The 14931-nt window shown below is 35.7% G+C and overlaps 1 protein-coding gene across 1 annotated transcript; it reads left to right on the forward strand.

Annotated features, from left to right (window-relative positions):
• Positions 1-12295: 12295 nt before the first annotated feature.
• On the forward strand, positions 12296-14032 carry PDF1B (peptide deformylase 1B). The gene is made up of 6 exons (XM_079079798.1): positions 12296-12561; positions 12771-12909; positions 13043-13235; positions 13323-13433; positions 13501-13563; positions 13704-14032. Exons 1-6 carry the CDS (start codon positions 12339-12341, stop codon positions 13803-13805), a joined length of 831 nt encoding a protein of 276 aa, XP_078935924.1. The 5' UTR covers positions 12296-12338; the 3' UTR covers positions 13806-14032.
• The last annotated feature ends 899 nt before the right edge of the window (positions 14033-14931 follow it).

Below are 14931 nucleotides of genomic sequence, written 5' to 3' on the forward strand. Positions count from 1 at the left end.
AACTTTTGAATTGTTATGTTGGTTAACTTGAGAATGAACAATAGATGCTACTGATTAGTGATTTCCTCCTAGTGTTTTTTCAAGGGTTATTTCCATAAAAGATCCTATATTCTGACTTTTTTTCTTTTTAAACCTATTTTTTTTTCTTTTCCGAAAAAGACCCAACTTTCATGTGTTACTTGTTATTTCAGACCTAGCAGGTCACCAATAGGTAAATTAGATATTTTTGTTTCATAAAAGACCTTATATTTTGTAGTTGTTTCCATTTTAGACCTAAAATGTTTTTTTTTTTCAAAATAAACTCAACTTTAAAATTGGTTATAATCTTCAAGACCAATTTCGTTTTGAGCGAATATAACTGTAACGTCCCAAAATACAGTCTAAAAATTTCGTTTTAATTAATAATAAAAACCTTAGTCACCAAACATCATATAAAAGTCATGAACAATGTATCTCAAAATATTATAACAACTGTCAAGTATATCAGAGTATAAACATCCCATGCTAAACAAATGGTGTGTGCACTGCAATCTTCCCGAGCTCCTCTTTTGAAAACTGAGTACCTGAAACCAAAACTGAAAACTGTAAGCACGAAGCTTAGTGAGTCTCTCCAAACTACCACATATCATGCACATAATCACATAACTTGGGCCTAGCCCACTGCATCGGGCCCTGCACGACATCAGACCGTAATCCGGCACACATATAAACATATCCACAATGCATATAACATAAACACATAACATAAATATAACTCTGGGACCACTCCCAACTGCATCAGGACGAATCCCATCATCGGCTTACCCGACATCGGACTCCTGCCCGGCATCGGGCTCACCCCGGCATCCGACCGCATCGGGCATCGGGCTCACCCCGGCATCCGACCGCATCGGGCATCAGGCTCACCCCGGCATCCGACCGCATCGGGCATCAGGCTCACCCCGGCATCGGGCTTACCCCGACACATACACAACATAGCATATATCACATAACATAATCACATAATCTGCATCGGGCTTGCCCCGACATCGGACCGAAGCCTAGACATATAACATATAACATATAAACTAGCATACATCGGGCTTGCCCCGGAACACATAACACATGGCATGATAACTAACATACATCAGGCTTGCCCCGGCATCGGGCTTACCCCGGAACACATAACACATAACATGTAAACTAACATACATCGGGCTTGCCCCGGCATCGGACCGAAGTCCGGATGACATGGCACATATCATATAACCTGCATGAATCACAAAGATATCATGCATACTTAACTACTTCTCGGGACCGCCCCGACATCGGATCGAAGTCCGGAAACATATAAACTGCATCGGGCTTACCCCGACATACTATAACTATTTAAACGGGCCGGCCTTGGTGCCTTGGACCCGTTCCTACTGGAAGAGGACTCACCTCACACTGCTGAAGTCCCGCTGACAAAACCATAGCTGCTGGATGACAGATTCCCGATCTGTCAATATCAAAATAACACCCAATTAATAATTGGGTTCCAACTCATAACCATAAGTCCATGCTTGGGGGTAAAAGACTACTCTACCCCTAACTTGGCTTGATTCAAGCCCAAGGCCCAATCCAAAGGCCCAAAAGTCCAACTATGGCTCAAAGCCCAACATATGGCCTAATTTTCCAAATTGGGCCCAAGCATATACATGGTGTTATTCTAAGGCCCAACATCATATAATCATTAAGGCCCAAACTGTGGCCCATCTATGGCCCAATTTTCCAAATTGGGCCCAATCCTTCATATGGGCCTTACCCTAAAGCCCAACTAATTACTCTAATCCATTTGATTATTCTTGGATGGCCCATTAATAAACCAATTACCAAAGCCCAATGGAAATGCCCAACTCAAGGCCCAACTCAAGGCCCAATAAGAGCAAAATCACACACCCACACAACTCACAGCCACCTCCACGGTGGCTGGTGGTGTCAAGACACGGCAGTAGGAGGAAAATAGCGGCAGGCGGTGGTTGCCGACGACGAACATGGTGATGGGATTTATGCATAAGAAACAATCCTATGTGCTCATACAAACCCTAATGCTTGGATCTAGGTTTCTCTATTGTACATTCTTTGAATCCAAGACTTACAAACCCTAGATCTATCAAATAAGAACTGAAATAAGGGTTTAGTAATTACCTTTGATTGTTATATAGCAATAACAATCAATCCTTGCTTTGATTAGCTTCATAAAGCTTAGTGCCTCAAGTGTTGCACCTCTAATGGAGTCACAAACACCACTAAGCAACTTGGATGAAGAAGGAGGAGAGAGGAGGCAGCCAAAACGTCCAGAAACCCTAATCTAAGAGTTGTTCACGTTTTTGGGCATAAAGGGCTCTTTATATAGGTGTAGGCTATTAGGGTTTACAACTAGGAAACCCTAATCTGACTGCTTAGGCCCTAAGCAGCCCATGGATCCCTTTCTTTAGAGTCATGGACGAAATCTTATGGGCTTCCCCATAAATATCGTCCACTCCACTCTATGGAGTCCATTAGCCCACTCTTGCAATTATCTTATAATTACAATTCCAGTCCCTTAAGTTTAATTAATCTCTTTTAGTCACAAAATTAATTCTTGACTAATATTAATTAAACAATATGATTTCTCCTTTAATATATTATTCTTATAATATATTAATAAATCATAATTCTCCTTAATTCATCCTACATATTGCTATGGTGAAGGCAACCCAAAAGGACCATGCTCATAATCGGGTCAAGTACATACCAAAATAGTTATGGACTTAGACACTAATCCAACAGTCTCCCACTTGGATAAGTCTAATAACTATTTTGCATAACTTCAGAACCTGATCAGCAATCGTAGCTTTCAAAAGCCGTTGTCAACTCTGATCTTATCAGATACGCGTGTCCTTTAGATAAGGGATTATATATTCCTCCATTCTACAAGATATCGTATAGACATGAGACATGGAATGAAATCATTCTCTCAGTCTATGTGTCGTTTCCCGATTTCCGATTTATGACAACTGACTAATTGAACATATCAAATCAGTCCTGGCCCGGCCGAGCACTTTCCTTTGTCATCACTAAATCATCGAGGGGCCCACAGATATCGCTTTTATCCCACTTTGGGTAAAAGGAATGGATAAACTTTGACTCAAATGCTTGCTTGCACCTACTAATCGAATCACACACAACAATAAGTTTTATAACACCAAGGTACTGGTGCGTTTACTTATCATCAATGTGCAACTGATCAGCAAGTAACAACTCACACGTCTTGGTTTCAAGAATATACACTATTATCGTCTCACAATCACTCGTGATAAAACCATGAAGTGATTCAAGTGAGCGTGGGTTTAATCCAATACTTTAATCTTATCAAAGCACTCATGAACTCTGCAGCAAACTTGTGCTATGTCTAAACACTTAAGACAATCTACAGACAGATTCACGACAGTCTTCCTTCATGCCTACTTCCAACGTATGACCGACTGTGGAGGTTCGAATAACCCAGTTATTCTGGAAGTCAAAACATGGAAAATGAAACGCAATAATAATATTAATCCTATATGGCCCCAAAACCTTTGAGCATAAATAAAAACACTTTTATTTAAACACCATATTGATTACTCATTATTCATTGTTTACTGTTTCAGAAAATCAACTTATCACTCGAATTATAACCACAATTGTCCCATGCTCCAAGCATGCACACTTTGGTTTCCTATGGTCCATACTTTATGAAATAGATCACTTGGAAAACTTTTCCAATGAAACTCATTTCACAGTCCCCAATATGTCAGATTCTAACATTTTATGCAACGATCCTTTCGTAAAGTCATAGCACAAAAGACATCAAGACTTGGCCAATGAAATTAAAAAGTACTCTATCAGAAATTGTTACAAAACAATTATATAGATGTGATGTCTCTCACTCAAAGTACATTCCTTCGAACATCCTTTTGCATAAAAGTTTCTAATCTAGACATATTTCTTAATATCCAACTCCCATTAATGGAAACATTTCCATATATGTCATATGACAACTCATTCTTAATAGAATCTTATCTATTCACAATAATGTCAATATAGTCCATCCAATACTATACTTCCAACTACTCACAAGCGACAAATCCTCAGTGAACCTCAGATCGTCCTTTGATAGTTGTTTAATTATTTTAGTCAGAACCAGTTCTAGTCCCTTTTCCCTCTTAATGCCCTAGGCATTTGGAAAATTTTAGAATGGTCAAATATTATAGCATATGCTATCGATCCTATACCCGAAGCGTATTGGACACGATGCATAATGTCTCACATAAAGACATGATACTTCATCATCCTTCTGCCATAATATTTTATGTGCCATGTTCCCACAATTCGAATTTTGAGAATGCACTATGTATCCTTGACTAAACTTATTAACATTTCTTGATCTAAGCTTTAGAATTTTGAAACGAAGTATAATATTCTCTCCCTTAATTATAGCAAAACAACTTTTCAACCCTTGCAACTTTGCAAAATAAATCTTTGTTTTCTATAATTAATATTGCTAACTTGCAATACTTACCATAATAATCATGCTCCCACTATCATGATGATTATTTTCTTACCAGCATAACATTTATGCTCCCACTAGTTTTGACATGTATTCAGAAAACAGCTGAACTTCTAGAGAACAATGCTTATTGAATTCCTTAAGTTCATATTTCTAATACCTGATGCTTTGATAAACCTTTATCTAAGCTTCTTAAACTCATACACCTTTGCCTTAGAAAGCTCACATGTGTGTCTAAACAATTCAGAATTTAGTTACTAAGTCCCAAATGTTCAGATCAATTGTCAAATCTCACAATTCGAATTATGAAAAGGGATGCCGTAATCATAATCGAATTTGAGAATACAATTTTCACAATTGCTATCTTATTAAAATATCTCTTAGTGAAAGCATTTCCTCACAATCATTTTCATGAAGGAGGAAAACCTTATGACACTTAGATTTTATGATGTATGTGTTCCTATCCATGTGAATTTGTCAAAACGAAAGTTTGCGACAAATCCAAAACCATATGGACTGAACTTGTTTAATCTTGATTTCTTGCCTCATTGTAACATGAATGCCCACCATGTCTTCCAAGCAACTCATCCTTTCGTATCAATGTACTTTCCATTGATCAAGGTGCTTTCTCTTTATGCATTCAAATGAGAACTCAAAGAACTCACATGCATAATTAACTCAATTGGAATGGCACAGAAAAAGAGTATGTCATCCACGATAGGCTTTAGACCTCAAGTCGTGTGCTAGTGATGATCAACTAGGTTTACTCTTGATTTGTTATTGAAACTTTTCAAGACCATTAAGACTCCCACTGACTCCTTGACATATAAGATTCTCTTGTCAAGAAACATTTCTTGACAAACAAATATTCAAGAGTTAGTGTAGCCTTTTGTCAAGTTCAACACTTCACACAATTGGTCCTGGTTGGTCTTTGTCTTATCCAAGACATCACAACTTACCAATTTCAAATGTGCAATAATAAGAAAACTTTTCCAAATTCCACATTTGTCGAGTGTTATAAACCTACTTAAGACTTGTCACTCATGTCAGAATCTTGACTCTAAGACTTGATATTGGAACGAAGTATGATTGACTTCTTGATTTAACCATTTCTACAATTCTCGATTCCTCTTCTTAGACATGCAATTGCACTAAGACTCACTTAGAGGATCTATTGAGATATGGTTCTTAATCATTAAGACTTATCATAAAACACAATAAAAGGTACTCTCCCTTCTTCTTAGAATAGAGAAACTTTTATCTTTCTGCCTACTTGATTCTTCTTATTCGTGCTGCTATTGATTGAAACTCTTTCAATCAACTCAGAATTATACTTAATCTTATAAGTATAATCATATTTACTAAACTTTAGTAAATTATGACGAATATCTTTATTACTCTTGTGGTGGACTTGATCAACGCACAACCTAGTGTACTCGATCTCCTGGTCCTTCTCTTGACACTTTGCCAAAGAATTAGTCTAATTTCCAAAATACGAAGTTTCTCGTTCATCACGCAACCAAGTTGTATGATTCCAAGTTTCTGTCCAATCGAAACTTGGGCGATGAGAATCTTCCTCTATTTGGCAAATTCTTGACATTTCCACAAATAACATAATTAAGAATCAAATCCATTATAGAAACAATTAAACATCAATTTTTCATACACACCATTGCAAGGATAAATAAATAAGACAAAATCAAAATTTATTTTATTGCGGAAAAACTTGTCCTTACAATGTAATTCAACTGAAAAACTATGCTATTACATATTTCTTATCATTATATCCTAACTCTAGAGTAGCAGCTCAAAAATCTGATCCTCGAGTCCATGCGATCGAAATCCATTTCTTCATGATCAGATTCAGCACGCTTCTTCCTTAAGCTTCCTCTCTTTTCTTTGATCCTGCAAAAACATCAAAATGTAATCTTATCACATCATGTATTAAGAATCAAAGAATAGGAACTTATAGAGTTAGTTAATAGATTTTACCTGAAGTAGAGCCATACATCTTGACTCTCCCATCTCTTAGATCTCTCAGGTAAACAGGGCAGCTTCGTCTCCAATGCCCCTTCTCTTGGCAGTAGAAGCAGATGGACTCTTTTGGAATGGCACAAGGAACTATCTCAGAATTTACCTTTTCTGGATTTCCAATGTCACCATTTTCAATGTCCATTGAAGTTTGGGAGTTTGATTTGCCAGACAAATTTGCTCGATCAGCACGCCAAATCATATCTGATTCAGCAGCTATAAGCAAATAGGTCAAATCAATAAGGGTCACATCATGGTCCATCATATAGTACTCTCTAACGAACTCACTATATGATTCAGGAAGTGACTGAAGAACCCAGTCAACAGCCAATATTTCTGAGATATCGACACCCATAATCCTTAACCTATCAATGTGTGACTTCATCTCTATGACGTGTGCACACACAGGTTTCCCATCTTCGTGTTTACTTGCCAAAAGGTCTTGAGTGAGCTTGAACTTTTCAAGCCTTTGAACTTGTGGGTCAGGGAGAATAATTGGAGGAGGTGGAGGAAGTGAAGCATGACTCTCATTTCCTTGATCGTATCGTGGAACGTCATCTTCATTTGGAAAGCTTGTTCCAAGGGACTTGGGAAGACCATTGTAAGATTTAGACATCTACAAAACGGGAGAAAAATTCAAGTTAGTTGATAAAATCCTTGATGTAACTCCCAAATGAAACATCAAGGCTAGGATCCAACACAATACTCTACAACCTAGAAGAGGGATGCCGTAATCTAGTTGCAGAATATTTGAAGGTAGGTAAATGACGATTTACCAATTTCCACCATGAAAAACGAAAAAAAGAAAATTAAGTTTTAAATGAATTGAAACTCCTAGATCTTTTGAGATTCATTGAACTTTTCAATGGCATGTTTTAATCTCGATTATGCCCTTCTATTTGTGACCGGGATGCCGAGGATCACAAACAAGGTGTAAATAACCATACGAATCACGTGGTGCACCCAATTGCTACTATCATTTAATCAATGTGCCGGTTAGCCACACACGCTCCATTGATCTATGATAAACATCGAGCCACCCTTCGCCACCAATGTCAATCCCAAATTAGTGTGCCGGTTAACCACACACGCTCCGCTAACGTTTCGACAAAAGTACAAAGTGTAATTCCATGGATTAGCATACAATTCCACATTTTTCCTAAAGTAACTATGATTTGGGAATTTATAAAAGCATTTAGTTACTTTGTACTTCATTATACTTATAATGGAAGGTTTTGTCCTATCCTACCCGTTCGGCTAACGACCCTCCACTAGTCAAGAGTGCGGTGGGTAAGAGTGGATACCCATTCAATCGCCATTTTATAGGCAATTTCCTTAAACACCCCTTATAGACCAGCTTCGTGAATGAGGCCTACTAACGGTAAGACTGACTCTTTACTCATATATATAATATTAGACTTTTAATGTTACATATATATAGTATAGGGTGTATTTTACACTTTTAAAATACTAGGTGGTTTTATTAACTTTCTCTTTTAATTAAACCTTTAATTAACTTAACAAAACCATGAGGGTGTAATTTGAACTTTTCAAAATACTTGAGTTTTAGAATTTAAATATTCAATAATTAAACTATTAATCAAAATTTTAAATTCCAAAACTTGAGGGCAAGTTTTGAAACATTTCAAAACATTAGGATTTAACTATTTAAATTTCAAAAACAAACTTTTAGGTTCAAATTTAAACTATAAAACCTAAAGGGAGTAATTTGAAACTATTCAAACTTACTAGGGATCAAATAACAAATAATATAAATCAAACAATTAATTTAGTGATTATCTATATTTGACCTAATTCAATTTCTTACAAGATAAGTTACCCAATTAATACAAATAATCAATTTTAATCATATAAGGAATTTATTATCTAATCAATTGGTAATTATCTTGTGTTTTGGCAAGGATAATCATTTAATTAAGATAAAATTCGGATTTTAACTTCAAAAAACGATTTAGGCATCAAATCCAAGTCAAAACAGCAACAAAATCTCGAAATATCCTCTGCCTGACGCACAAACTCACCGAGTCAGCTCTGAACTCGCCGAGTAGGGCCAACTCGCCGAGTCCAGATACTGACTCGCCGAGTTGAGTCGGGCAGAGACAAAAAATTCGATTTTCAGCAAGCAAAACAGTTAAGCATCACATACAATTGAAACCAATCAAGGCTCTGATACCACTGATGGGATTTATGCATAAGAAACAATCCTATATGCTCATACAAACCCTAATGCTTGGATCTAGGTTTCTGTATTGTACATGCTTTGAATCCAAGACTTACAAACCCTAGATCTATCAAATAAGAACTGAAATAAGGGTTTAGTAATTACCTTTGATTGTTATATAGCAATAACAATCAATCCTTGTTTTGATTAGCTTCAGAAAGCTTAGTGCCTCAAGTGTTGCACCTCTAATGGAGTCACAAACACCACTAAGCAACTTGGATGAAGAAGGAGGAGAGAGGAGGCAGCCAAAACGTCCAGAAACCCTAATCTAAGAGTTGTTCACGTTTTTGGGCATAAAGGGCTCTTTATATAGGTGTAGGCTATTAGGGTTTACAACTAGGAAACCCTAATCTGACTGCTTAGGCCCTAAGCAGCCCATGGATCCCTTTCTTTAGAGTCATGGACGAAATCTTATGGGCTTCCCCATAAATATCGTCCACTCCACTCTATGGAGTCCATTAGCCCACTCTTGCAATTATCTTATAATTACAATTCCAGTCCCTTAAGTTTAATTAATCTCTTTTAGTCACAAAATTAATTCTTAATTAATTCTTGACTAATATTAATTAAACAATATGATTTCTCCTTTAATATATTATTCTTATAATATATTAATAAATCATAATTCTCCTTAATTCATCCTACATATTGCTATGGTGAAGGCAACCCAAAAGGACCATGCTCATAATCGGGTCAAGTACATACCAAAATAGTTATGGACTTAGACACTAATCCAACACATGGCAGCGGCAACAGTTAACGGCGACGGTTCACGTCTTCAGCGGAATGACACAGCGGCGAGACATCGGCCCAGAACAGCGGTGACGGCGACTGAGAGGAGTTCTCACGAGCAACCGACGACAGCAACACAAGCAGCTTCGAGTTCCGGCGGTTCGGTGCAGCTTCACGCCCCCATCCTCAGTTGGTCTTCAACGCTGCCGGTGATGAGGGCTACCCGACAGTGCTAGGCTGTCGGAAACACGAGCGAGGTGGAAGGTTGCGGTGGCGCCAGAGACGAAGAAAGGGAAGTGGCGGCCGAAGGATGAAGAAGGAGTGAGGAGGGGTGACGGCTGGAATGTCCAAGCATGACGGCTGCTTCTTTTGCTTAGAGTTAGGGTTTCCTGGTGGGAGGTTAAGGGTTATATACCCGAACCCTAATCCTTTTTCCCATAATGATACATTTACCCCCTAGTTCTCATTTTCCTTCACTTTAAATCCTTAATTTACCAATTAAACCCCCGCTCCCATAATTCTTTTCATAATGAGTCCGTTAGTTACCAAACAACCCCTTAACTCCCAAAATCTCTTCAAATTAAGCCCCAATAATTACCATTTAGTCCCTGCCTTCCATAATACTTACAAATTAAATCCGGATTTTACACTGTTAACCACCGACTTCTAAAATTGTGACAATTAGCTCTCCGAGACCAACCTTTGATGTATAATTATTTATTTTAGGGCCACTATCCGCTCATAAATTTTATCTATTTAATATTTAATAAACGGGGTGTTACAATAACCTAAAAGAATTGCAAAATTTTATTTTTGTCTAAAAGATATAATTAAACTTTATCTTGGATATATAGTATATCATTAAACTTGATATATTGTTTATAGAAAATGTTATTATTACCGCTAATAAAAACTTTAATGTTAATTTGATATTTTTTGGTAACATGGATAATACATGGCTAAGAATAATCTTTTAGCATAATAACAAATTTTTTTATTTGTAGAAAAAAAATATCATATAATTTAATAAACTGTATACAAAATAATTTTTTTAGTTTGTCTATTATACTTATTTGGTGAGTTTGGACATATTTCCCTCTCTCACTTTTCTATATTATTTTTTTGGCCGAATTTTTTAATTAATTTTTTTAGAACAGTTAACAAAGGCACTCACTATCATACTCTTAAACCAAAGCCATATAATATTTTGTAGCATTAGCCCATTATTAAATAATATGTTATAATTATATCAAATAAATACATAAAAATATTAATCCTAAACATTGTATTAGTTTTGTTTAGATATATGAGATTCAAGTTTAAGACTTTTTAAAAAATGTTAACATCACATATGAATACATAAAACTATATTTTGGGAATGAAACCATTTGAGCATAAGTTGAAAATCCAAATAACAATAATGATACCGCACACTTAAATATCAAAATACGATGGTTGGCATTATTAACAATGGTTGGAATATGGTGAATGAGCAAAACTGACAAAACTATGAAATTTTGTTATAGAGAAAAGAAAATTGAATAGTTGGCCTACTACCTCATTTTATTAATCTATCTTATGTATACATGGTGTTTAGATCAATACATGGTGTTTTTATATTACTGTTATTGATTCTTAAGGATAATCATAATAATTACCAAAATAAAATTTAGGATTTCATTTTAATTTGAAAGGATATAATCACGTTTTTATGCATGAACGAAGTTAAGCTTCATTAAATTGGTGTAGTTAAATACCTTATACAACTAGTGTTAAAGGTTGTAACCAATTTTAAAGTTGAGTTTATTTTGAAATAAAAAAGACATTTTAGGTCTAAACTGGAAAAAAGTACAAAATGTAGGATTTTTTATGAAATGAAAATACTTAGGGTGCGTTTGGTTGTGGAAAATTGTTTTCATTTTCTAAGAAAATGTTTTCAGAAAATAGAGTTGAGTTTTCGTTTACAATTTTCAATGAAAATTTTAGAAAACGTGTTTGGTTGAAACCAGGGGAGTTTTCATTTTCCATCTTAGAAATTTGAAAAACTGTAAAAATCACTTTTCTAATTTACATACAATTTGGAAAATTGAAAATTTTCATTTTCTTGGAAAATTTTGGAAAACTGAAGGAACCAAACGCGTTTTCAAAATTTCCGTTTTTCTTGGAAAATTTTCCACAACCAAACGCACCCTTAATTTCTCTTTTGGTAACCTGCTAGGGTCTAAAATAACAAGTAATAGGTAAAAGTTGAGTATTTTTCAGAAAAGAAAAAAGTTTTAGGTGTAAAAAGAAAAAAATCAAAATATAGGGTCTTTTATGGAAATAACCCTTTTTTGAATGATGTTCTTAAGATGTTTATATGCAAAGCCCTTTTTGGTCATTTTGCACTCATATAACAGGTGCATATTAATCGCTATTTAAGGGGGTGTTTTGGATTGCTTAAAAAATAATTTTTTGACTTTTGGTTTTTTTAAAAAGTCAAAAATTCTAAAAGATGTTTGACATTTGCAAAATAACTTTTAGAAATAACTTTTTAACAAGAAGGAATCGTTGATTTTACAAAAGACAAAAAAAACATAAGCTTTTGTGACTTTACCTTCCTACAGTGTAAATTACTTTCAAAAATAAAAAAAAGATATTTAAAAAACACTTTTTAAAATTGACTTTTGACTTTTAGTCGGTTAAAAGTTAAAATAAAAAGTTAAAAGAACTTTGAAAAGCAATCCCAAACTCCCCCTTATTTTACTTGTAGATATTCAACAACCACACCCCTGCGCAGCCATGGCATATGCGAATTGGATACACTCATCGGCCCTCTTTCACGCTGCCTTCCCAACTAGTAGCCGTCGGAGGGATACTCTTTCGTCAAGCTTCCGTCCAGCCACTTCCTCCGATGGCCGGCCGATATTCTCTTCAAATTACCAATACAAACCTCCAGCCGTCGCCGTCCAAGCTCAGGCCAAGCGAGGCTTCTCCCTGAAAAAGGAAGAGGAAACAGCTTCAGGTAAAACATCTCCTCTGAATGCTCATTTATACCAATAAATTGATGCTTCACAGGTTCAGAAAATTTCTTCTATCTCCAGATAAGCTGTTAGGTCTTAAATTTAGTAACTGCATAAGTTTGAGTATTCAACAACAAACCCGTAATTCTCAAATCACGTATAAATTGCTTCTAACTACTAGTATATCATATGACCGTGGCTGCCATTTCAGCGGCTGATATGCAGTTTGAAGCTCCGCTCAAGATTGTGCTGTATCCAGACCCTATACTGAGGGCAAAGAACAAGCCCGTTGCTACATTCGATGAGAACTTGAAGAAATTAGTAGACGAAATGTTTGATGTAATGTACAAGTAAGTGTTCTTCCCTCATTTATCTGCACTCTTGTAATAACCTTGAAACATTGAAGTGATTGTTTCATTTTCATTGTTTAGGCTTATAGCAAATGTTGTTATTTACAGGAGTTGTTGGCTTCCTTGTCCACAGAACTGATGGAATCGGGCTCTCAGCACCCCAAGTTGGAATTAATGTTCAACTTATGGTGTTTAATCCGGTTGGTGAGCGAGGTGAAGGAGAAGAAATTGTTCTTGTAAATCCACGTGTCACAAGATATTCTAAAAAGTTGGCTCCTTTTACAGAAGGATGCTTATCTTTTCCAGGCATCAATGCTGATGTGGTGGTATTGTAAATTTGTAATAACATACTGTATTACTTTTCCTACTGCTTCATTTGTTTGACCTTTGACTGACTTTTTACCGTTTTACAGAGGCCAGAAGCTGTTAAGGTTGATGCGCAAGACATAACCGGTGAAAAGTTTTCAGTTGGCTTATCAGGCCTCCCTGCACGGGTTTTTCAACATGAATTTGATCATTTAGAGGCAAGTTAAAACAACATTTTTACAAATTTAGTTTCTAAACTTACCTATTTATATTTGTATGCTACAGGGTGTTCTCTTCTTTGACAGAATGACTGCACAAGTTGTTGATAGCATTCGTACACAACTACAGGTTAGTAATTATTATTGTTAACCAAGAGGGTTAAACTTGTAAATGGGTAAAGACGGGTGATGTGGCGCTGACATGGAATATGCTGTTCAAATGGCATCCATGTGGACCTTGTGATTGATTGATTTTATGACATGAAACAGGAGCTGGAACAAAAGTATGAGGATAGGACCGGATTGTCAAGCCCTGAAAAGATAGAAACCCGCAAAAGATGGAAGGCGGCTGCTGGATTTGGACGATCTTGATTCGATTGTCGCCATTATGGTAGTAGTGTTTGTATACTTGATACTAGTTTTTCATTTTAGGCAATATATATATATATATATATATATATATATATACTATTTTTTATCTGTTTTTAGGCAATACATTTTTTCAGTTAAGTAGAAGCAACATGCGGTAATTTCTTTTTAAAGCTGGAATCTAAAGTATGTTGTTATTTTGTTTTGAATAATATAATACATTAACTAAAGGGGTATGTCATAACTAATTACTAATGTTGTTTATAGTGAGTGCCATTATGACCTTAATAAATTATGGCATGCTATAACATGTTTGACCGGTTTTGGGTAACGTAAGCCGGAGGAAGACGATTTTTCAGAATATCTTCTAATAAAGTTTTGGCAAGTCCTTTGGTTGGCAATTTGGCTAGACCTTGCCTTTGGCTACTTGCTCTCAAACGAAATGAATGGAATTCAATTTATATGTGTTTTGTGTGATGATGTTGAACCAATTTATTGGAGAGGTAGATAGCACTGACATTGTCACAATATACCGTTGTAGCTTTCGTAACAAGAATAGATAGCCCAAGTAGAAGATTATGTATCCAACATGCTTTAGATATGACATTTGTTATGACTCGGTGTTTGGACACAAAATAAGATTATCACCGAGATGTTGGCTTGTCTTTTGGCGGACCGGGAAAAGATTATCACCGAGAAAAATACAATATTTGAACATCTGACCCAATTTGCCTCAATATAGGCTGTGAGTTTGGAAGATCAAGATTTTTAAATAGTGATGTCCTAGTCCATTGTGCCACGAATATAATGTAATATATGTTTGAGGGTAGTCATGTAATATATAGTGATGTCCTAGTCCATTGATTATATATATCTAATCAATGTAGTATGAATACATGTTTCCATGCAACGAGAAATGATGTTTAATTTTTCTTTGGATCGTAAACAAGTGAAAGAAAAACAACTACACACTTATTATTCAAGGACCATAACCTTTTACATTTTTTTAACTTTGCTTTGGGTAACTAGAATGTGGAATATGTATTTTTTTTATTATTATGTAGAAATGTTCAATGCAAATTTAAGATGTATAAAATTGTATAAAATATAAAAGTTAAAAGTTAAAAGC

Source organism: Lactuca virosa, chromosome 2 (genome assembly GCF_052849685.1).
Source record: "Lactuca virosa cultivar CGN04683 chromosome 2, Lactuca_virosa_CGN04683_v6, whole genome shotgun sequence".
Taxonomy (NCBI): domain Eukaryota; kingdom Viridiplantae; phylum Streptophyta; class Magnoliopsida; order Asterales; family Asteraceae; genus Lactuca; species Lactuca virosa.